Consider the following 23455-nt stretch of genomic DNA (forward strand, 5'->3'; position numbering starts at 1 on the left):
CTGAAGGAAATTTCTGATAATTACTTGGAACGGTTGGGTTAGTGTTTTTTGATAGTTGAGGTATGTCAGTTGAGTGACTTGAAGTATTAATTTTTTTTTGTTCACAATCATTAGAAACTTTGTAAAACTTCTATTGCATGTATAATAGTCGTAAGTCATTGTTTTCAAGCCCTTGCATGATGGGGTGTGCCTTATGACCATGTGATATTTTAGTGGCGTGGATTTGTAGTCTTTTTTTCTGCAGTTCTTCAAACCATCTCATGGCCTTTAGAATGCTGAGGAAGTCTGTTCTGAAATTTTGTGTGGGTGTAGGTGATAATTGGATATGATGTGGTGGAGGTGTTATCAGCAGCAGAATAAGTATGTTTTTACACAAGTTTGCATTTGCATATTTCCAAGGTAATGCACATATTATTACTGCAAGTCATAAATACTGTGAAAAGTGTTACTAGATTACTGTGGCCACAGATTAACCTGGTGGTGTCATGTATGTTGACAGTTGGCATAACAAGCCCTGAGAAACTGGGGTACCTGTTAACTAGTTTGAACAGTGCGTAGAATAGGGTGTGGTTAATGTTTGGTTTTGGTCAGCGATTAATTCTGTTGATACAGGCTGTAAGAAGCATGAGGAAGCTTATATTTTTTAACCACTCAGATGAAAAATTTGAAACCCTAAAATGAATCTTAAATGCAAAAGAAAGAAAGAAAGAAAGAAACAAGCACTTGTGTTATGGATGGATGCTGTAGTTATGGTATTAATGGTGCTTTGGAAGTTTTCTCCCCTCCATTTTTGGCCCCCTGCCTTTTTAGGTTTCCAGTATGGCAAGCAGCCGATTTAGTGGAAATTTGGTTCATACTTGCATGTGTGGGGGGGGGGGCGACAGCAAATATTGGTTTACTTTTTACTGCAGATCTCACTGAAGCTGGAGGGAGTATGCAGGTATCTTCAGTATGACATTCGACAGATCTCTTATGCTGCAAAATCTGTATTGACTCGTACAGTAAACCGGCAGTGAAAAGGGTGAAATTGGATGATACGTAAGTAATGAGGGGATACAGTCTTGATTGAAGGCACTCTTCTATTCATGTGAGTTTAATGTTTTTGCAGAAGATTAACATTTTTTGAATGAAGTTCTAAAAAAATTAAGTCTTAAAGAACCGTGTAATTTTCTTTCTAGAAGGCTCTCCTTTTGATTCGGCATATGCAGTATGCTTTTGAACGTGAGTGATTTTTAAATTTGAAAGCTCTATTGAATTTTGAGAATGAATGAATGGTTTTATGTGGAATACAGATATTTGCCCCCCACCCCGCCCCCCTGAGGTGTGAGGTACTGCTTGACAGAATTTACATGGATCGTGTTGGTGGATTGACAGTTTTGTCTGATGGACTTTGTCTGCTCTGCATTTTGATGTGCAAGTAAGACTGTTGGATTTCAGAGTACAATGAATTGTGATGATGCAATATTGAATTAGGGGCATATTTATTGTGTTTTAGTGCAGTGTGTAATTAGTGATTTACACACATTTCATAAAATAATTATGCGGGCAAGAAACTTGTGTTTTGAATTACAATGGCTGTGCATTTAAAATTTTGGTATTGCACTTTTGAAATGCATGGATTTAATTGAAACCTGCAAGATGAATTATTTTTTCATAATTAATGCGTGATGGTTTTTGTAGGTCGCTGCATGATTAAATTATACATACTGGAAGAAATGTAAACGTGTTCAGAGTGCAGATTCGTTTTATACTCTGTTGTTGAATGTTAATCTAAAAGTTGTGCGCTCTTAATGGCATCTAACCAAAACTACTGTAATTTCTTCTGATAGCTAGAAAAAATTATGAACTTCACAGCTGCTAAGGTGGAAAGTAGTGAGCACTGTCACATGGTGGGAGACTGGAAACTTGAATGCAGCTTAAAACTGTGAGAAAAGATTGGCATTCTACTGGATTTGATTTACATGAGAGGTTTATGTATGTTGGGATGGGAGGAGCAGGTTTTTATTTTTGTTTTCTACAGGCTTTGCAGTAGCAAATCTACAGATAACAGCAATGTTGGCGCCGTGCCTTATATACAGTGGAATGAAGATCACCATCATTTTTAATATGCTGCAGAACAAATTGATGCCATTTGACAGGCAGTGAGCAGCCAGCGAAGTCTCGGTATCAGTTCATCAGTCGTACTGGGAAGTTTTGAGCATGTATTTATTAAAGTACAAGCCTGCATTAGAGGCAGTTGGTACCGTATCCGAGTCTGGAGTAAAGCAGCTGAGTAAATACTCTTCTTTGAACGCTGTTGTATGTTATTTAACGGGCCGTAGTCGTGTCCAGAAAATAGTGGTTTGTTTATAATCGTTACGATGAGGTTTAGGTGTTCTGTGAGACCTGTAACACACTGGAACATATGTGACCGGTGCATGAAGCTGACTACTGCCCGTAGACTTGGTGTGGTGTTTTAGCAAGCACAAGCACAACTTTACCATATTTTTGAGTTGTAGATGTGATTTGCAGGTATGTAAAATAACGAAGTACTGGCACTGCATTAAATGGACAGATGCTAACAGTTTGTTCCAAATTTTAGGTTTGAAATTGTTCTCTGGATTGCAGTATGAACTTTGAACATAGGTCTTTGGCAAGTTAAGTGTTATGGTTTGAATTTGTTTCATACTGTTCATCTGCCTTTATATGTAGGTTGAAGTTAATCTTGAAGCAAATTCAGGATGACCACCAGCTGAGTTTTTCTTGTTTGTATTTACAGCTTACAAATATTAATATGATTGAGGAGAGAAACGTGTTATTGAAGGGATTCCTGCACGGAATGTTGTATGGCCATTTGCGGGTATATATGCAGGCTCTTTATGTCTTGCGTGAATGTTATGTCAAATGATTTCTGTTTTTTCATTATATCTATCATGTAGATTGAGCCATATGGTTGGTCACCAGATATATATATCTCTCTCTCACTTCATGCCAGTGGAGACGTGGTACACCTAGCCTGCATTATGGTAGCATATTGCCGTGCCTGCTCACATTTACGTGGTGAATATGCATAATTATTCCACGCTTTCTACAATGTTTTTTTGTGCTGATGGGAAATTGGATGTTCTTATGAGATGTCATTCCCGACACCATATTTATGCGATCATTGTCACCCTGCTGCCGTCTTGGGTGATCAGAATCATTCCATCTGTAGCACTTGGACATCCGCAACATTCCTTTTCCTATTTGCAGTAGCATCTATGTCATCCCACTTGCTAACTGTCTTCTGTGCCAACCTGGTGTGATTGAGTCAACCCTTGTGCCAGCTCTTCGAAGCCGCCTAATGCAGACATGGAGACAGCCACTAAGTCACCACTCTTGCCATGACAGTGGAGACCTGTGTCATGCCTCCATCTCTTGTGCCAAGCTGTGGAACCTGTGTCAGTGCCCTTTCACTGCCATTGCTGTGTGGGATGCCTGATGCCAGTGGATTGGGGAATCTGTGTCAAGCTACCTTGGCAGGCACCACAAACCATGACAGTGGGTAATTATGGTGTGCCTCACTACATCTTGATGGTAGTCCTGTGCCATGCCTGGCTGCAACGTGGTGGTCCTGTGCCATGACCTCGCAGTTGCCGTGGCCCTGTACCGTGCCTCACTCCGTTGCAGTGGGGTTCCTGTGCCATGCCTCGCACCGTCGCGGTGGATTCCTGTGCCATGCCTCGCACCGTCGCGGTGGGTTCCTGTGCCATGCCTCGCACCATCGCGGTGGGCTCCCTGCGCCGTGCCTTGCTCCATGTTGCTGTGGGGTTCCTGTGCCGTGCCTCGCCCTGTCGCAGTGGTGGTCCTGCGCCGCGCTCCATGATGGGGTTCATGGGACATACCTCACTCCATCTCAGTGGGGTTCTAGGGCCATGCCTCGATCCGGCTCAGTGGGGTTCCAGTGGTGTGCCTCACTCCATCACGGGGTTCCTGGGCAGGATTCCTTTGCAGGGGTAGGCGCAGAAGAGGTCTTATTTTCAGGTGATCAACGTAGAAGAGGACGTACTTCCAGGGAATCTGCGCAGAAGAGAACTTATTTCCAGGGGATACACACAGATGAGGATTGGTTCGCAGGGGGTTGTCGCAGAAGAGGATTGCTTCACAGGGCATCAGCGCAGAAGAGGACTTATTTCTAGGAAATCAGCGTAGAAGAGAACTTATTTCCAGGGGATCATCACAGAAGAGGATTGCTTCGCACGGGAGGATTGCTTCACGGGGGATCGGCGCAGAAGAGGACTTATTTCCAGGGGATCGGTGCAGAAGAGGATTCCTTCACAGGGGATCAGCACAGAAGAGGATTACTTCACAGGAGAGGATTGCTTCACAGGGGATCAGTGCAGAAGAGGATTGCTTCATGGGATTGGCGCAGAAGAGGACTTATTTCCAGGGGATTGGCGCAGAAGAGAACTTATTTCCACCCAGGGGATCAGCGCAGAAGAGGATTGCTTCACGGGATCGGCGCAGAAGAGGACTTATTTCCAGGGGATTGGCGCAGAAGAGAACTTATTTCCACCCAGGGGATCAGCGCAGAAGAGGATTGCTTCACGGGATCGGCGCAGAAGAGGACTTATTTCCAGGGGATCGGCGCAGAAGAGGATTTATTTCCAGGGGACTGGAACAAAATGGAGGATTAAAGGAAGAGACGGAGAGCGAGATTTTTAGGATATCAGTGCAGAAGAAGGGATGGATTTCCAGGATCAGCGCAGAAGAGGATTGCTTCACGGGATCGGCGCAGAAGAGGACTTATTTCCAGGGGATTGGTGCAGAAGAGGATTTATTTCCAGGGGATTGGCACAAAATGGTGGATTAAAGGAAGAGACAGAGAGCAGGATTTTTAGGATATCAGTGCAGAAGAAGGGATGGATTTCCAGGAGATTACCACAGAAGATTTCGCAGGGTGACTAGCATAATAGGGATTTCACCTGGGATCAACATATAAAAGGGCAGGTTTCAAATAGGTTATCGAAAAGGAGGAGTTAACATGGGATCAACATAGAATAGTGGAAATTGCTGAGATGGTACCAGGACAAAATGATTTTTAGGGATTTATGTACAGCATTTCTCAGAATTATTGTAGGATGGGTGGGCTTCTCCAAGGAACATAATGTTGTAGAAGTAGAGGTTTTTCCAGGGATCAGGAAAAAAATAGTCTATTCTGGGGACTGATGGGGAAGGTTGTTTGTTCAGGGTATCAGGGCCATTTGTACTAGGTGAAAATTAAATTGGTTCTTAGAGAGAGAGGACGAGATGGTATTGATTGGATTGATCTGGCTCAGGTTAGGAACCAGTGGAGGGCTCTTGTGAACACTGTACTGAACCTTTGGGTTCCATAAAGTGCTGGGAAATTCTTGAGTAGCTGCAGAATTGGCGGCGGCTCCAGAAGGGGTCAGCTCCATGAGTAAATAAGGTGAAGATGGGTATTTTCTGTGCTGGATCATATAAGGCTGTTTAGGGGATCTGAACAGATTGGGAATGCTTTCCAGGGGGATTTGAAATGAATTACTGCAGACGCGTTTCAGGCAGTTGTGTTCAACTCCTGTCCCAGCGACTGATTAGTGAAGGGTAGTTTTATGTGTGGGATCAGGAAAGAACAGTGAAAGTAAAGGCTCTTCCAGATGGAGATGGAGACTGTTAAGTCTGGAGATTCTTGGACAAAAACGGGCTGTTCTCAGGGAATTATTTTTTAATTTGTAAGTCTCTGTAAATATTTGTTTTATGCTTTAGAATGTGGCTTATAAATTCTTAAGTTTTTCCAAACTATGTCTAGTGGGTGGATCGGCTGGCTATAAGGGGTGATGAGGAGGCCAGTTATATATTTTTAGTATATATTTACTATTTGAGTATTCGTATCTTGAACTTACATTTCAGAATGTGGTATCCTGTTGCTGAGAGCAGTTCTGCTTCAGTATTTTGTTGTGTAATGCCGTGTACATTCATAAAGGATATGAAAAAGTGCAGTTTTGAAATATAAAATGTTCACCTTTCACCTGCTCTGCATAAAATACCAGTGTGTGATGTTAGTCTAGATATAGTCTAGATATACTTTAAGCGAGATCCTGTTTTATAGAAGGGACAGTGTCCTTGTATCTTTACTACTACAGGTGGAATATAGACTTTTTCTTTCCATATTGAATATATTCTTATACTAAATAATTCTATGTTCAAGGAAAGGGAAACTTTTATAAAGTGGACTGTTCAGTTTTCCTTGGTTTCATCATGAATGGAAAGACTATTTTGTGGTTGAATTTTACTGTAGTAATGGATAGCTGCTCATGAACTTGACAATCTCTTACGACTGCGCCATAGCTCAGGCGGTTAGTCTCTGGCTTTCCACCACTGCAGCCTGGGTCTGGTCAAGTGGGATTTGTGGTGGACAAAGTGGTGCTGGAGGCAGGTTTTCTCAGAGTACTTCAGTTTCCCATGCCAATCTTCATTCCATCAAATTCTTAGTCATAATCGACCAGGCAGGCTACAATAGGCCAATCAGTGGCTGCCATGCCAAGTGAACCCAGTTGGACTCCACCCTCCACTAAGCAAATTAAAAAACTACTAATATGTTGTAATAAAATTTGAAAAAAAAAAAAATTATTGATATAACAGCAGGTATGGGTCCTTCATTCTTGTGACAGATTGTTCATGTCCTGTAGGGAATGTATGAAAAATGTTTATTTCATTATAATAAAGCGTGAAATCACTTGAGTGTAATGATTTATTTAATCTTCATCCTTTGAATGGTCATTTAATCCTAGTAATACTCTACGCATGTGGAAGCGTAAAAGGCAAAGAAAATTTGGGTCCATATGCACTTCTGTTTTCATGAACTGCTGTTTAGATTTAGCATTATTGTGAAAAACAAAGCAGTCTTGTGAACCAGCAATGTTTAGAATGTGTGGGTCTACTTCTGATATATATTGAAATGCTTCTTGCAGCTGGAGTACTATGAAAGGTTTTTTCAGCGGAAATGTTACTTTCACACATGAGATGTTGCCAGATTTATTGGGGGAAGGGGGTGAGAATTTAGGAGAAAACAGTAGATTGGAAGTTGACATTCTACTTGTTTGTAAATGATATATTTCAGTATTTCCATTTGCCAAGTAAGTGTTGGAAGTCAAAGAGTATTAGAAAGCAGGGCATGTAGTACACAGGAAGGCTGTTAATTATTGAGGGATATCACTGCTCTCAACTTCATACAAAATTTTATCTAATATTCTCTCAAGGTGAAGTCCATATATAGCCGAAATAATTGGGGATCATCTGTGGGTTTCAACTACAGATCTTTTGCATTTGTCAGATACTGGAGAAAAAATGGGAGTGCAATGAGACAGTACATCAGCTATTTCATAGACTTCAAGAAAGCCTATGATTCAGTTAGGAGGGAATTGTACAATCTGATGAGAGTTTGGGGATACCCATGGAACTAGTTAGGCTGAATAGTTTTCCTATACAGAACGGTCTAGAACTAGGATGCTTTATTGCCACAGCTTTTCAACTTTGCTTTAGAATATGCCATTAGGAAGGTCCAGGTGGGGCTGACATTAAACGGGATACATTAGCTGTTGGACTATGCTGCTGATGTGAATCTACAGGGTGATCATAGAGATACCATAAAGAAAGATGCACAAACTTTGACACAAGTAAGGAGGTTGGTCTAGAAGTAAACACAAAAATAATTGCTGTCTTGTCGGCAAAATCATGACAAAGATGGGAAACATGTTTTGAAAATTTGGCACAGTTAAGATATTTGGGGACAATTATAAATCAAAACCTGATTTGAGAGCAGATGGAATTCTCGTAATGCTTGCTACCATTCAGTCCAGAACCTTTTGTCTTCTTGTCTGCTCTCCAAAACATAAAAATCAGAATATACAAAATTTTTTACCTGCAGTTATGTATGGGTGTGAAACTTTCTGATATTAAGGGAGGAACATACACTCAGGGTGTTGAGAATATTTGGACTGAAGAGAGATCAAGTGACAGGACGTTGGTGAAAGCTGCATAACAGAAAACTTCATAACTTCATAACATTAGAATGAAGTCAAGGATGAAGTGGGCAGGGCATGTAGCATGAATGGGGGGAAAAGAGGAATGCATACAAAATATTGGTGGGAAAGCCAGAAGGTAGGAGACCACTGGTAAGACCAAGGCATAGGTGTGTGGACAATATTAAAATGGATCTTCTATTGATCTGGCTCAGGATAGGGACCTTTGGTTTCCCATAAAATGCTGGGAAATTCTTGAGTAGCTGCACAGTTGGTAGCTTCTCAAGGAGGACTCAGCTCCATGAGTGAGTGGGTGAGTGAAATTATGCTAAGGAGAATTAAGGATCCCAAAGAATGGAACATGTCAGAATGAAACTGTGCTTATAAAATATTCATTGATCTGTTCTAATGTTCCAAGAAGTGCCTGTTTCCTCAGTATTCTATTAGGAATTCTTAACACAGCTGAAAAGTGCCTATCCACGTAAATATTAAAGTCATCAATTTGAGCAACCAGAATCAGTAATTTAACCCAGTGAGGTAGGGCACATACCTTAATGCCATAACTAGAAATATGAGGAACTTTATGTTAATTCTTATTTATCTTGAACAAACAATAATAATCAGCAATGTATTTGGCATAAGTAGGACTCTAAATAATGTTGAGCAGAATCATATTGTGAATCAGACTCAATGTTCAGATTTCAAAAAGTGTTCTTCTATTCTATTATTAGGCATGAAAGTTTACAAGTGAATCATGAATATTTACATCTACGAAAGCACATTTATCATTTAAAATAACATTAAATGTTAAACTTTATGAAAATGGAGTACAAATAAAAGTACAGTTTGAAACTGAGCATAACAAACGCTAGGCTGCAGTTACACAAATGGACACTCAGTATGAACATATCATTAAAAAATAATATAATAACAAGAAATCATATTTACTCATTTAAGTTCCCACCTTTTTTTTTATGTGATGGACTGCTGGACTTAAATTTACCAGTCGATAGCAAAGAAATTAAGAAAACTGGCATGAAAAAAAAATAAACTACAGGATTTTTATGAACATAATTTCCTGATGCAAAAGTACCATGTTACAATTCTCATGTGTGGCACAGTACAATGCTGATCAGGAACGGAAGAGGGATTAAATTTGTGACAGGCAAACTGTTCTCTATAGCAAAATTTTTATAAGCTTCAGTATGTTCAAACAGAAATTTAAACCGTTAATACCACTAGGCTTGACATTCTATTGCCAGAGACAAAGAAAATTAATACTGTTTACAATTAAAATTAAAAGAACAAAATCAATCTATATTTGATAACTTACTTAAACATATTGTGCCACTGGTATGGTATTTGTTGCACTAACAGCAAACAAGAAGTTAATGTTTACTTTCTGTTACTCTGCATAGTGGTAAAAAAGTTACATCTTGGTTAATATCTTACACATGTACATTTGTATCCCTCTTAATAGAAGTGTAACCATGAGTTACCCAGCTAAGCAGTATAGCTTAAGTAAAAGTGTTTTATTAAACACATGATTCCACTTTGTAATTTTATGAAAAATCAGAATACACTGGACACCAAAATGTCCCTGACTGATACTGACATTCCTGTACACTTCACTTCTGAAGCCTGTATATACTATGCTTGAAATTCCATTGTTATGGAAATTGGCACGCAAGAATTGGTCTTAGTTCTTCTGATAATGAAACTGATGCCAGAAAACGAAATCCCATGAAGAGTAGAAGCCAAGAACATCGAACAAAAAGAGGGAACAGTTTTAATCCTTGTAATTGAGGACAGCCCACTACTTAATCCCAGATGTTGATGGTGATGATAGTGAAACTATAAACAGCTAATAAATTTAGGACAGGTTCAGAACCAACAATATAAAAAATATACTAGGAAAGGGAGCCAAACTCTAAAAGAACACTAGGCTGCAAGAGGAGAAAGGGCAAAAATCAAGTAATTATGCACAGCTTGCTGGAGTGAGATAAACTGATTTGCCTTACAAGTGCTAGCCAGAATTTTCTGTTGTCTCAGATATTGCAACTCCTCTTCATACCAACCAAAAAACGTACCTACAAATGACAGAGATTTGTATTCTGTAGATAGAGCATAAGTTTTACTACTTATACTAAATATTATTTCTCATGCAAGAATTAACATAATGGCTTCAGAAAATGGCACTCCCAAGAAGAGTTTCATGCTTCAGGATCGACATGAAAATCGTAACAAGAAAGGTCCTGCAACAAACAAACTCCAAATATGGTACAATAAAACCATGCAGTGTGCTTCCTTGAGGGTTTGCAGCATTTAAGATCTGTGATGCTAATTAAATTCAATCATGAATCTCTCCAAAATTTTCAATGATTTGAGATAAAATACACAAGAGCAGTTACAAGTACTCTGTAATTATTGACACTTTTGGATGGTTTAAGTACAGTAATGCATAAACATGTTGCAGAACCAAAGAGGGAAGTATAAACTTGTGCCACATTTATTACTGCCACTGTGTTAGACAAGAGAACAGAACTGTTCAGTGAAATGCAACTTTTAAGCAATTATCAGTCTTAACATTTTTAGTCACAAAGAAACACATGTAACATGGCAAATTTACTATCAAGCATCTGTTTTCTTCTTCTGTTTCTTAACCCTCTGGTTCTCATTATCATGATTTATTCTTTTGTATTCTCCGGCTCTGTTCACATTACTTGCAATTGCTGTTGGACAGTCTCTCCAGCTGGGAACAGGATTAGTTTTAGTTTTCTTGTTTGTATTACATAACTTTGCCTTCTTGCTGTAGTTATCAGCATTATCTTTGTCATAATCAGATTCATCGCTGGAACTGCTACCAGAAAAATGATCTCTGAGCTGTTTTGTTCGATTCAGATTTCCAGTTCCACTGGCCACAACTTTCTTTTTATTATGTGGCTCAGTGTCAGATGCGGTAGCTTTGTCATCACTGGAAGGAATCTTGTTGTTTGCTTTCGTTGGACTACTTCTAGTTACAGGTGCTTTTGCTGAGAGATCCAAGTTTCCACCCACAGAGCAGTTTAAATCCTTGAGACCCTTCTTCAGTAACTTCTGACAGTACTCGTAGTCAGGATCTGCATCATGCCGTAGGCTAGCAACATACTGAAAATACTTGACCAGTACGGCTGGAAAGATACAAATTATATTAACATGTTAGGAAAAGAGAGATCAGTAACTTAAGTCAACTCTGATATATTTCTTATACTGCTCAATTCATCTATTTGCACACTTTCAGTCTGGCTACAGTGTCATACTGTAATATGAATTTTTTCTCACTTTGTACATTCTTGTTATAATGGACATTCACTGTAATAGAAACTGAATTACAAGTAGATAAAAGGACAGTTCTGACAGGGACAGTAAACATTTGTAGCTCACCAATGTTAATTGTGGGAAGGTGGACAGAGAGAGAGAGAGAGAGATAGATGCTACACTCAAGTTGGGGGGACAGTGATAAAGAACATACTGAACATTTTTAAGCCAAGTGGATCCCAATCTTGGGGGAGGAATGGGGATAAAAAAAAATATATGTCAAATTCAGCTAAACTAATTCTTTATAGATGTAATTAATAATCTCTTCCATAAGCACCCATGACAATTATTAATACAGAACCCACCCCCCCCAAAAAAAATTGGGATTAGATTTCAACAATTTCAAAATTATTCATCTCCAAATAAAGATCACTGTGAAACATTAAAATATATATATTTAGCCAACTGAAATAACTTCTCTGTATATTAGGTGTGGGGGAGAAAAAAAAAAAAACTGGCTCTGGGCCAAAACAATGGGTGATGAGGGCTCTTTCCAGGGGGGTAGATAAAGGAGACAGGTAGTGAATCTGATCACTCAACCCCTCTGGTGCTGAGGTTAGGAACACGTTGAACTATATCTGCATACCTGTTCCTGGTGTGATGTTCAGTTGAGCACAGGGACAATATTATCTTTTTAGAGTGGCTAAGTACCTTCCATTTTTCTGCATTCCTTATTATTGGCTTTTATATATGCTGGTCATTATTCTTTGTCTTTTCCCAACAAATTCCTTCTATATGACAGAAATTAAATGCAGAACATTAAAACATCTTTTGTTTTCAATGACTGGTACTGACAACCTTAATATCATAAAATTTCCATGAATGGGATGGGTTTAATTGGGCTTTCTGCTGTTGTGTCATGGTATATTTTGTGATACATTACCAGGTGGAGTAGTCTTAGGAAAACATTTCTTCATGAGTTCAGGAATGTTGTCCATATATTTAGATTTCTGCTGATGTACATACAGTGGATCACTTAAATTGTTTTCCCACGGAAGTTTGGAAGTCAGCCATTGCAACATATTGTATGCCAATATCTCAAGATCACCTCTCCTTGTAGGTACTGAAAGAATCAGTTAAAATTATCAAGAAAAAATAAATTAAACTTTCAAGTCACTGTAAACGTGTATCTGATTCAATCAGGCACTGACATATCACCAACAGACATGTTAGGTTAGCATAAAATTGTAGGTTCTGTCTCAGCTGAGGAAAAGAGGTTAACTGAAAACAAAATACACGTTCACATCTTCAGAATATCTATTCTTACAAAGATGAGGTAATCTTGTGCTTAAAATACATACTATGATGTTGAGCTTCTGAATTCATTAGATAACAAGTTCAGAGTTGAATAGATAGTGTAACAATGCAGATGCATTTGTTCCCTGGTTTCGTTATTCCAAAAACTGCAAGATTACAGAAAGAGTATATTTTGCATAAAATGTATTACATTTTTTGTATTACTGTTTCAGACGTTTTGTTAGTTTCCTGGATTGCAATGGCAGTGTCATTTGGACAGAGTCTAACAGTCAAACATTTTGGGGGGATGCATTACCTTGATCTTCAGGGTCAAAGAGTAAGCCAAGCAAGAAATTGAGCTTGCAACCTGCTTCTGCTGAATTTTTGCTATGCTGGAGGCAATGTGTTCCTCTAAAACAGTAGGCTGTCACCAAAACACTGGACATACAACTGATAAGAATTTACTGAGTCATGAGCAAGTTAAGCTTTGAGGGATATGATTGTGCCTAAAATTAACTACTGAGAACTGCAGAGATAGGAAGACTGAAAATGAGTAGGTGCATGCATGTGGCCTTCTGTAAGTCGGGTGCTATAAATGAAGCTTTATTAACATATAATCACTACCGTTACATATGCGTAATAATTTAATTCACTCTTTTTCTTTACATTATTTATGGCCCCTATCAGCTATCATACATTTGTCTGATGAACTTCCTATCCAAAATGGTCTAAAACAAAGAGATGCTGTATCGCCACTCCTTTTCGACTTTGCTTTAAAGAAAACTAGGTGGGACTGAAATTAAACAGGACACATCAGCTGTTGGTCTGTGCCAATGATGTGAATCACTGGGTGATAATATAGATACCATAAAGAAAAACACAAACTTTAATTGATGCATGTAAGGAGGTTGGTCTAGAAGTAAACACAAAGAAAACTAAGTATATGTTTCTCTCTTGTCACCAAAATGCAGGGCAAAATCATGACATAAAGATAGGAAACAGATGTCTTGAAAATGTGGCACAGTTCAGATATTTGGGGAGAATGACAACAAATCAAAACCTGATTCAGGAGGAAATTAATGAGACTGAACTCAGATAATGCTTGCTACCACTCAGTTCAGAAAGTTTTGTCTTCTTGTCTGCTGTCCAAAAACATAAAAATTAAAATATACAAAACTATAATTTTGCCTGTGGTTCTGTATGGGTCTGAAACTTGGTCTCTGACATTAAGGGTGGAACATAGACTGAGGGTGTTTGAGAACAGGGTGCTGAGGAGAATATTTGGACCAAAGAAAAGATGAAGTTGCAGGAGGTTGGAGAAGACTGCATAATGAGGAGCTTTATAACTTGTACTCTTCTCCAAGTATAATTAGAATGATCAAGTCAAGGAGGATGAGGTGGGCAGGCCACGTAGCACGAATGGGGGAGACAAGGAATGCATATAGGATATGGGTGGGAAACCCAGAAGGAAAGAGACCACTGGGAAGACCATGGTGTAGGTGGGTGGACAATATTAAAATGGATCTAAGAGGGCTCTTGTGAACACGATAGTGAACATTTGGGTTCCATAAAATGCTGGGAAATTCTTGAGTAGCTGCAGAACTGGCGGCTCCTCAAGAAGTGCTCAGCTCCATGAGTAAGTAAGTGAGACTAGTACTCTGCTTGTATAATATGCATCCAGTACCTCTAGTCACAAGTGTGTTCTGTTATCCTTGTGCAAGCAATGTGCATTCTGCTGTAAATTCAACAGGATGAATAAGAGTTATGGGGGGGAGTTTCTATGCATTCAGGGCTGCCTCACTGCTTTGCTGCTAAATAACTAAGTGGGGTTATTTTTGGATGCATACATTTACTGTGAAACATTTCTCTACTGTTATGCCAAAAAAGAAAGTGAGTCAGTGTTATACTTAAGAGGGCAGTTACCTCCAACATGAGCATCTCTGCTTGTGTACTCAATGGTTCCATTGTGAGCTTTCTTTGGGTCTGGCTTGTATTCCTTCTGTGAATAGTGAGAAGCCAATCCAAAATCAACAAGATAGACCTGGTTCTCTGTGCCCTTCTGAAAGCCCAGCAACAGATTTCCCCCCTTGATATCCGCATGAACGTACATCTTGCTGTGAATGTACTCTAATACATCAATCTAAAAAGAAAACACAACTATTATTAAACCAAAGGGTATTATGAAGGAGGAAATGGGGAAATAATATGCACAACTGTTTGTATATGAGGGTGGTCTGAATTTAAAGGTACAGCACCAAATTACATCAACATATTTATTGCAAAAGAATTTTAATAAAGTCAAGAAACACTACATACTAATGTTTATCTTATATGTAGTCACTGTTATGATTCAGATATTTATCCCATCATTTTACAAGTTCAAACATTGCTGCACAGTAGTGTTCCTTTCCAAGGGATGTGAAGTATTACACAACTGTTTTTTGCAATGCATTTTGGTCCTCAAATCTTTTTCCTAAGTTCTTAAATGGTCTGAAGAAGTAGAAGTCTGATCGTGCTAAATCTGGACTATGTACGTGGTGGATGCTTTAGAACCTCCCACTTCCACATTTGCAACCAGGCCACTGTCTGGGCTGGAGTGTGAGGTTGTGCTCAATCATGCAGAAGCCTCATTCCAGGGGTTAATCTTCCTGGTCTCTTTTGTGCAATGGTTTTGCACAATTTTTCAAGAGTTTAACAGTATCTGTCTCTGTCAATTGCTGTTTTTGGTGGGAGAAATTCATGCAGCAGGAAGCCTTCACAATCCCAGAACACAGTCACCACTGTTTGTTTGCAGATAGCTCAATTTTGAATTTTTTTTTGTGGTGGGTGAATGAGGATGTTTCAAAGTCATGGAGTTTCTTTTTAATTCTGGTGTGAACTCATAAACCCATGCTTCATCTCTCAAAATGATGCTTTCCACGAATGACTCTCCTTCATCTTGGTAATAGCAAAGATTTTCAAGTGAAGCAGCCATTCTTTTGCTTTCACGCTCCTTGGTGAGCATTTTCAGAACCCAGTAAGCAGACTTTTAGGGAACTTTAAATCTGAGATGATTTCATGAACAGTGCTTTTTGCAATACCTATCACTTCAGCAATTTCATGAACTTTGATTCTTCAATCTTTCCTTAAAGTGTGCAAGGTCCTTGGTCTGCCTCTGTGTTTCTGTGGGTCAGCCATCATTCAGTGCCATTCAGCCATCTTTAAACTTGTTGCACCACACAGACACTTCCTTTCAGCCGGAAACATTCTGGCCATAACCAATCACTAAAATGTGATGAATCTTGCTCTAATTCACTCCTTCTACTTGCAAAAATCTGACCACCAAGAGGATCTCAAACTTGGAATAATTTTCAATCACACTGGCGATTCTGTTCGCTTGTAAAGCTTAGATACATGGATGAAGAACAATTACACTAGCATGGCTACTTGTCCTCTACCCAACATACCAATATATGCAAGTGACATCCAGACGTCATGTGCAGGCCATATACAACAAACACTTGTACTTTTAATATCGGACCATCCTCATAGATGAACTATATTGTGTATTAATTATGAGTACTACATACAACTTATTTATTGGGTTGTCACAACACAACAATCAAAGAACTTCAGGGACAACGCCCAGATACAGTTCACTACATGTTTCGGCCACTAGTGGCCATCCTCAGGTGAATACACTTCAACAAACATACACCACTGAATTGCAGAACGTAAAGTCCGATACAATATCGTAAATCATTTAAGACAATTATAATAAGAATATAAAATATAGGTTATTCAAAACCAATAAAAGTCTTTTTTTACTACCATTCAGAGCAGAATCTTTTATCTTCCATCTGCTATCTAAAAACATAAAGTTTGTTATACAAAACTACAATTTTCCTTGTTTTGTATGGGCATGAAATTTATTGCACATTAAGGGAAAATGTAGACTGAAGATGCTTGAGAATAGGGTGCTCAGGGCATAAAAGTGAGGAAGTAATAAGAGGCTGGAGGAAACTGAACAACAAGGAGCTTTGTAAGTTGTACTGTGTTCCAGATATTATTATGATGATGAACTCAAGGAAGGTGGGTGGGTCATGTGGCACAGATGTAAGAGAAGAGAAATGCAATACAAAGTCTTAGTAAGGAAACTTGAAGAAAAGAGATCACTGGGAAGACTTAGGCACAGAGATGAGGATAATATTAAGGTGGATCTTTAATATGCTGGACATGAGTGTGTGGACTGGAGTCATTTGGCTCATGACAGTGATCAGTGACGGTCTCTTGTAGCCAGGGTAGTGAACTTTTGCATTCCCCTGAACGCTGATAATTTCTTCAGTAGCTCAGCAAGTACTGGCTTCTAAATGATTTAGCTCCAGGAGGTTGGTTATCTTTTGAATGACAACATATACTATGTAGTTTGCTAGCCAGTTGTATGACTGATGTCTACCAACTACAATATGTCTTCTTTTGGTGTGAAAATATTTAAGTTGCAAGTTTCTGAATGTTCTATAGTCCTATGTTTTCCACTATTGCAATTGAACATTCTTTCTTTCTTATAAGTAAAATACTTTTCTGTCACATACAAATATCACAGTTTCCATGACAGCATCCTGATATATCTCAGACAGAGAATGGGTGCTTAATACTTACTATTTGCAGACCCACTCTCAAAACTGCTGGTAACATAAACACTCGTTTATTCTGAAGAAACAGGGACCAAAGATCCTTTCCATATCTGTCCATCACCACAAAGCGGTACTTCAGTCCATTACACTCATGAGAGCCAGATCCAAGATATCGAGGCATACCTAGTGACTTCAACTTTTTCTGCTTTTTCCATTCTTCAACTGAAACATACCATTTCACTGCATGAACTGACTATGCAAATATTTCTTATGTCAGTATATAATGTTAGCTCCAGGACAGCAGAATATTCATGTTGCACTTACAAGAATTTTCACAAATATGGTTTAAATTTGTCATTGGGACAGTTTCTCCTAAAAGGAGGGCTGTATAATATATTATTTGGGCCTAACATTACTTAATGCAATTAAATACAACTGCAAATTTCTTTAAGTTATTCAACATGAAATATAACATCTCTATCAGAATTTCTGGTAATAAGGCAAACAACGAATTTGGGCAGAACTCACAGACCCTACTTTTCCCCTGCATTGATACATACAAATCTTTGTTGTCAAGTGCTGTATTTAAGTGAAATAAGTTAATAATTAAACAATAATGTGCTGGGTTAATGAGTAGCTGGTGAGAGAACTGAACTGTGCCTGTGGCAATCACTACTACTGCTATCACCACCACCTGCCTGGGATTTTCCACTGGTTTCCCTGGTAACATTAATGTTTCTTTGACCCCCATGACACAGTTCTGTGGGCCAGTCTTACTTTTTTGTTATTGCACTTTTTCTTGTGATGGCAGTTGTCATTATCTGGTCTGTATCATTTAATCAAAATCTGTGATATGTCTCTCTAAGCTTGCCTTTTATTTAACGTATTACCAATTATTATTAATTACTCTTACTGCAGGACCTCTGGGTAGCCATTTTGTTCACACCCAGTAGAAGACATGTCAGTGGTGGTCTCCAATAGCAAAATGTTCATACGATTTTGGTCAACTGATTCAAAAGTTGAAAGGAGGGATACATACAATGTGGTGATCTCATAAACTTACTTTCTACCTAAAGGAAAGTAAGCTAGAAATGTGTTTCAGTTAATTATGTTGGAGGAGAGGTTATGGTTATAGAGCTATCACAACTGATAATTTTCCATAAGATATCCACTCTATGACAAAGCCTTTTCCTTCCTTTTGTATCTTCCCATAAGGACTACCTCCAAAAAGACAACCCCATGTGTTCACTGTGTGACGGTAGGGCATCAGAAATAAAACAATTGTCTGAATGGGGAAGTAAAACAGAGTTCCTGACACCACCACTGAAGCTTGAGAGGCACGTCACAGTCTCTGAGAAAGATGACTAATTTATTTCTGGTGAAGCTATGAGAGGTTTAGTAACCTGACAGTGGACAGTGAGTTCTTGTCAAGCTTTAAACTGTGAAAACTTCATTTTCAAGCTTGTGTTGGAAACGTAATATATTCTAGACCTTTGATCTCTGCAGCTCACATTTGATGCAGAACTTCACTTTTTTTTATTTTAGTCATGTCAAAGGTAGATTCTGGCATACATTTTAATCACAATGTCTAGGCTGAAGATGTGTCTTATCCCTGAAGGATGAAGTTATACATTGCAAACATCATACAGATATGAAAAATTCCTTTACGTTTGACTTCATGCAAGTGTCAGTTCAGAGGTGAAGCTCCAGCTCAGGTCAAAGTGTAATATCATTTCACTGGTCTGGCCTGTCATCAACTCAGAAGCTATAACAGATGAGGGCAAAACATTTGCAGAATAACTGGAGACAGACCTAAGCATTGGAAGAAACATTTGCTCGCCAGAAATTCCTGTATTACACCAGATTCTGAGCTACATAAATCTGTAATATGTGTATAATATGTAAATGTTTATGCTTTAAATTTTGAAATATGAAATCAAATTATTCCTTTCTAAACATCCTTGACACACAGAGTAAGTACTTACTTTGATCAGGTTTTGCCACTTTCATATAGAAATGCATTTCCACAAATAAGGGTCCATTACCATGGGGTTCCTAAAAATAGGAGAATACATATGGTAATTTCAGTTTCTTAAAATGCAACAATGCTTATCAAACTGCTTAAATTAAGTTACAACTGCTTTCTCTCCAACTAATTACCCTCAAGTCTCTCAATTAGCTGTGCAGAAAAACTCTCTTAAATAAGATAATTATGTATACATGAGAGCTTTAATGCTGTACTGTGAGGAATTATAAAAATATACTTAATGTAATGTCACTTACAATTTTTATAACGTAAGGTAAAGCAGCCTTTTTTCTTGGAGAGTGTGAAACGTCTGATGCTATAACAGAAAAAAGGGGAATTTGAGGGACAACGAAAAAAGCACTACTTAGCAGTTTCCTTCTTTATTTTGATACAAATAATATAATTATGAACTGAAGTTAAAATATGAAACTTTTATAACCACTGTATTCTCAAAAACACTACTCAAAGGAATAAAATTTCTGACAGTAAACACAATTAAGTGACATTAGTGTTAGCATTACCTTTCCATTTACATCTTGGTCTCCCAAAAGACCTCTCTGCAATAAGTGACAGGGTGTGTACAGTAATGAACGTACCAGCATAGATCTCTCCAAATCCGCCAATGCCTATTGAAGGACCGATCTGCCATTCCTTCTTAGTTACATCCCTTACAATTTCTCCAACAGGAATGGGGTCAGGTAACTTATACCCATTTGCAGCTTTTCTTTGCCTTGCTGTTTTCTTCATTGCCATTGGCTTGACTGGCTTTTTGGACATTATTCTGATCTGCCAGTTAATTCGAAAAAAGGAACTGAAAAATGTAATTAGTATTTTTTATAATTCCACTACACTACTTGTACAAGGTCACATACACAATCTGGAATAAGAAACATTCTGAATTGGTGTACAGTCTTTCGGGTTGCAACACCACGCATTCTGGAAACAGTCCAACAATTTGGAGGAACACATCTCCCCCAACTTAAAGGTCAAAGAATAAGACAAGTGAGGTACCACCAGAAGCAGACAGCAAGCTCCAGCAGTTACTTGCCTGGCTTACTCTTCAACCCTCAGTATGGAGACAATATGTTCCTGTGAAATGTGGGGTTGTCTCCAAACTACATGGTATTGCAACTCAGAAGATAGTACTCCTCAAAGTCACTACTGTGGGAACCTCAAATCCAACAAATTCTGAACTATTGGATTTGAGGTTCCCACAGTAGTGACTATGAAGAGCACCGTCTTCTGGGACGTGATTCTGTGTGGTCTGTCTACCAGCATTTTGGAGCACTATACTTCTTCCATTTTCAGGGTTAAAGAATGAGCCAGTACTGGGTTGCTATTACTTACAGGTGTCCAAAAGTAGAGAAATGGAGCTAAGGGCAAATTTTAAATTGGGAACAGTTAAATCTAAAAGTTTGTGATGATGGTACATTCATGCAAATATTATGTTTCTGGACATTATCCACTGTCCTGTTTTTATTTAAAACACAACAGTTTGGAGACTGGATTCTGTCTCCATCTTCAGGTAAAACATGCTCAACTGCGACCAATTGTAGAGGTAGTCCCTATCTCCAAACACCAGCACCAACTGAAGATAAGGTATACAAGCCAAGCACAGCACAAACCATCTGTGAGAGTTAAGACAAAACATAAAATATTAAAAAATCTCCACACATATGAAGCCGAATGTCAGAGTACTATCAGAAGAGAAGTCATCATTGGAGAGATAAATTCTCTGTATGGTACCAACATAAAAATTTGGAATATTCCCACATAATCTACATGGATGGAGTTGTAGATTTTTTATTTCTGCTGTGATAACAGGAGACAAGATGGGGGAGATGTCAAAGCTGGGTGGACTGATTGGATGGCCTATCAGAGACATATGGGCAGATTCCATGCATTTCCTGTATGTGGTGTTTGGTTCAATCTGCGAGTTTCGCTTCTTTCAAACATATTCTGTGGCCTTCTTCGTATGCATATTGGGCTAATTTTGGTTTTTCAAGCATATCTTCTGTCAGGTTATTCAGGTTATCCTTAATGCTTGCTTCTAAAGGTCTGCTTGTTTCGCCAATATAACATCTGCCACAATCACATAGGATACTGAATGTTCTTGACATTGACATTCAGATGCACTGGAAACCATTTCAACGTCAGGACCATTTTCAAAACTAAACAAACAATCTGTTGGTATTAATAAAAACTAGAACAGTCAGATATGCCCAGCAGGTGAAGCAGAGTGTGTACAATGTGCGCCATCTGATCAGTCAACCCAGCTGGATATCTCTCCCATCTGGACTCCAGTTATCATAGCAGAAGTCAAAAAAGCTACAAATCCATCCAGTGTAGATTAAGTGGGAAAATTCTGAATTTTTATGTTGGTACTATACAGAGAATTTATCTCTCAAATGATGATTTCTATTCTGATGGTATTCTGTTTTTAGGCCTCATATGTGTGTAGTTTTTTGATATTTTGTCTTAACTCTTACAGATGGTTTGTGTTGTGCTTGGCTTGCATACTGTACTTGTGTTTATGCAGGTGTCCAGAGATAGGGACTATGTCGATTGGGCCCAACAGAGTAGGTTTCACCTCAGGATAGAGACATAATCCAGTCTCCAAAACATTGTTTTTTCAATAAAAACAGGATGATAATGTCCAGAAATATAATATTTGTAGCAACAGTTACATTGTACACTTTGATCTACAAAAGATAACTTAATAAAATAATAATAATAAACTATAATGTGCAGATATCAAGTGACAAGGCAAAAGACTTCAGTGGCAAATATCAGATCACATAACAAATAATGATAAACGATAAAATCACTGAACAGTTCAGAGCCTTTGTGCCACAACATTAGATTATCTGAACGTAGATCAGTGTAAAGAAGGGCATCTGATTGTTGTGTTAGTGGAAGATATTTCAAGTACACAGCAGGCACTCTCCCTACTCTGTCACACATATGTTGTGTGTTAGGTCTCTCTGATATTTATAAAATGTATCACAATTTATGAATGTATGAGGGGTAGGCCTCCTTGGTGCAAGGGCCGAGGAGGCCTACCCCTCATACATTCATAAATTGTGATACATTTTATAAATATCAGAGAGACCTAACACACAACATATGTGTGACAGAGTAGGGAGAGTGCCTGCTGTGTACTTGATATATCTTCCACTAACACAACAACCAGATCCCCTTCTTTACACTGATCTATGTTCCGATAAACTAATGTTGTGGCACAAAGGCTGTTATTCTGTGTTTACAAATAACAGTCAGTGCAACAAATCTGGACTGTTAAGGGTTAAAGAATTAAGATTATATCAAATTTATAAGTGATGTGTTCAGAAAATTGAGACATTTTTGGTTACAAATAGTTACATCATCTGCTTTATAATGCAATAAAACTTCTTGAACTGATATCATAGGTTCTTCACAGTTGCATCCTGTCAGCTAATGTGGTAATGCTTGTGCCTGGAGAACAGTTACAAAATGTTCCAACAACCTACTTTTCTCAAACAAATGATGGTCGAACTTGACCCTTCCATATATTACGAAGGTAATACAGTTCACTTCAAGATAAAATAAATCTGCCATGTTTCAGGCCTAGTTACATTGTGGTCATATACGTTTTAAGAGAAAAAAAAAGATTGTTACGGATACAATTATGTTGTATATAATGACTCCCACGTATCAATGCAAAAGAAAATTAATATAAAAGTGTTTCTCTTCTTGTAATGGTCATACATTCTCTAACCTCAAATAATACCCTGCGTCATTCATAAATCGCAAATTGGTGTCTATTTAAGTTGTGTGCATTATAAATCTTGCAAATACCTATTCTTTTCAACTGAACCAACGTGCTTATCCAAGGATCACCTTCTGCTTGTATGCTTCAGATCTTTCAAAATTCATACAGATAAACATATCGCGCCACACTTCTTTCTTATCTTCCGCTTTTGCATTCTTTGGTGGCATTGGCGACCAATCAACAGTTGTACCAACTTGGAACTGATACATGTCGGTAAAGGTAGGGCAAAGTTGTCCCTGTGCTTAAATTATTTCGAAACAATATAAACACCTGAGTTTAAATTGTATAGAAAGAACGGGTGCACCCAATGTTTTCTCTTCTCCTGTATTCTCATCTTACAGTGTCTGAACCACCATCATATCATTACAGGAACAATAGTATTATCTGACATTGCAGAAGAGAATTGCACGAA

General features: G+C 38.4%; 1 protein-coding gene across 3 annotated transcripts; it reads right to left on the reverse strand.

The window, feature by feature from the left end:
* Nucleotides 1-8693: 8693 nt before the first annotated feature.
* On the reverse strand, nt 8694-23214 carry LOC111870346 (serine/threonine-protein kinase VRK1). 3 transcript variants are annotated; one of them, XM_023862547.2, is made up of 8 exons: nt 23070-23214; nt 19829-20043; nt 19490-19548; nt 19192-19261; nt 17232-17428; nt 14517-14733; nt 12241-12420; nt 8694-11170 (listed from the first exon to the last, which is right to left on the reverse strand). In XM_023862547.2, the coding sequence occupies exons 2-8, from the start codon at nt 20007-20009 to the stop codon at nt 10632-10634; spliced, it is 1443 nt and encodes a 480-aa protein (XP_023718315.1). In that variant the 5' UTR covers nt 20010-20043; nt 23070-23214; the 3' UTR covers nt 8694-10631. The 3 variants fall into 3 exon arrangements, with proteins under 3 accessions (XP_023718315.1, XP_023718316.1, XP_023718314.1); XM_023862548.2 differs by having other exon boundaries at nt 23112-23208; XM_023862546.2 differs by lacking the exon at nt 23070-23214 and adding an exon at nt 22990-23065.
* Nucleotides 23215-23455: the final 241 nt, after the last annotated feature.

Source organism: Cryptotermes secundus, unplaced genomic scaffold (assembly GCF_002891405.2).
Source record: "Cryptotermes secundus unplaced genomic scaffold, Csec_1.0 scaffold391, whole genome shotgun sequence".
NCBI classification, from domain to species: Eukaryota; Metazoa; Arthropoda; class Insecta; order Blattodea; family Kalotermitidae; genus Cryptotermes; species Cryptotermes secundus.

What these genes read in the sequence shown, in the direction of transcription:
- LOC111870346 (XM_023862546.2), bottom strand. Translation starts at nt 23,015, where the DNA reads ATGAATGACGCAGGGTATTATTTGAG. An exon ending in GACGCAGGGTATTATTTGAG is followed by an intron (nt 20,044 to 22,989) that starts GTTAGAGAATGT and finishes TACATTTTTCAG; the next exon opens with TTCCTTTTTTCGAATTAACT. An exon ending in CAGAGATGCTCATGTTGGAG is followed by an intron (nt 12,421 to 14,516) that starts GTAACTGCCCTC and finishes TGATTCTTTCAG; the next exon opens with TACCTACAAGGAGAGGTGAT.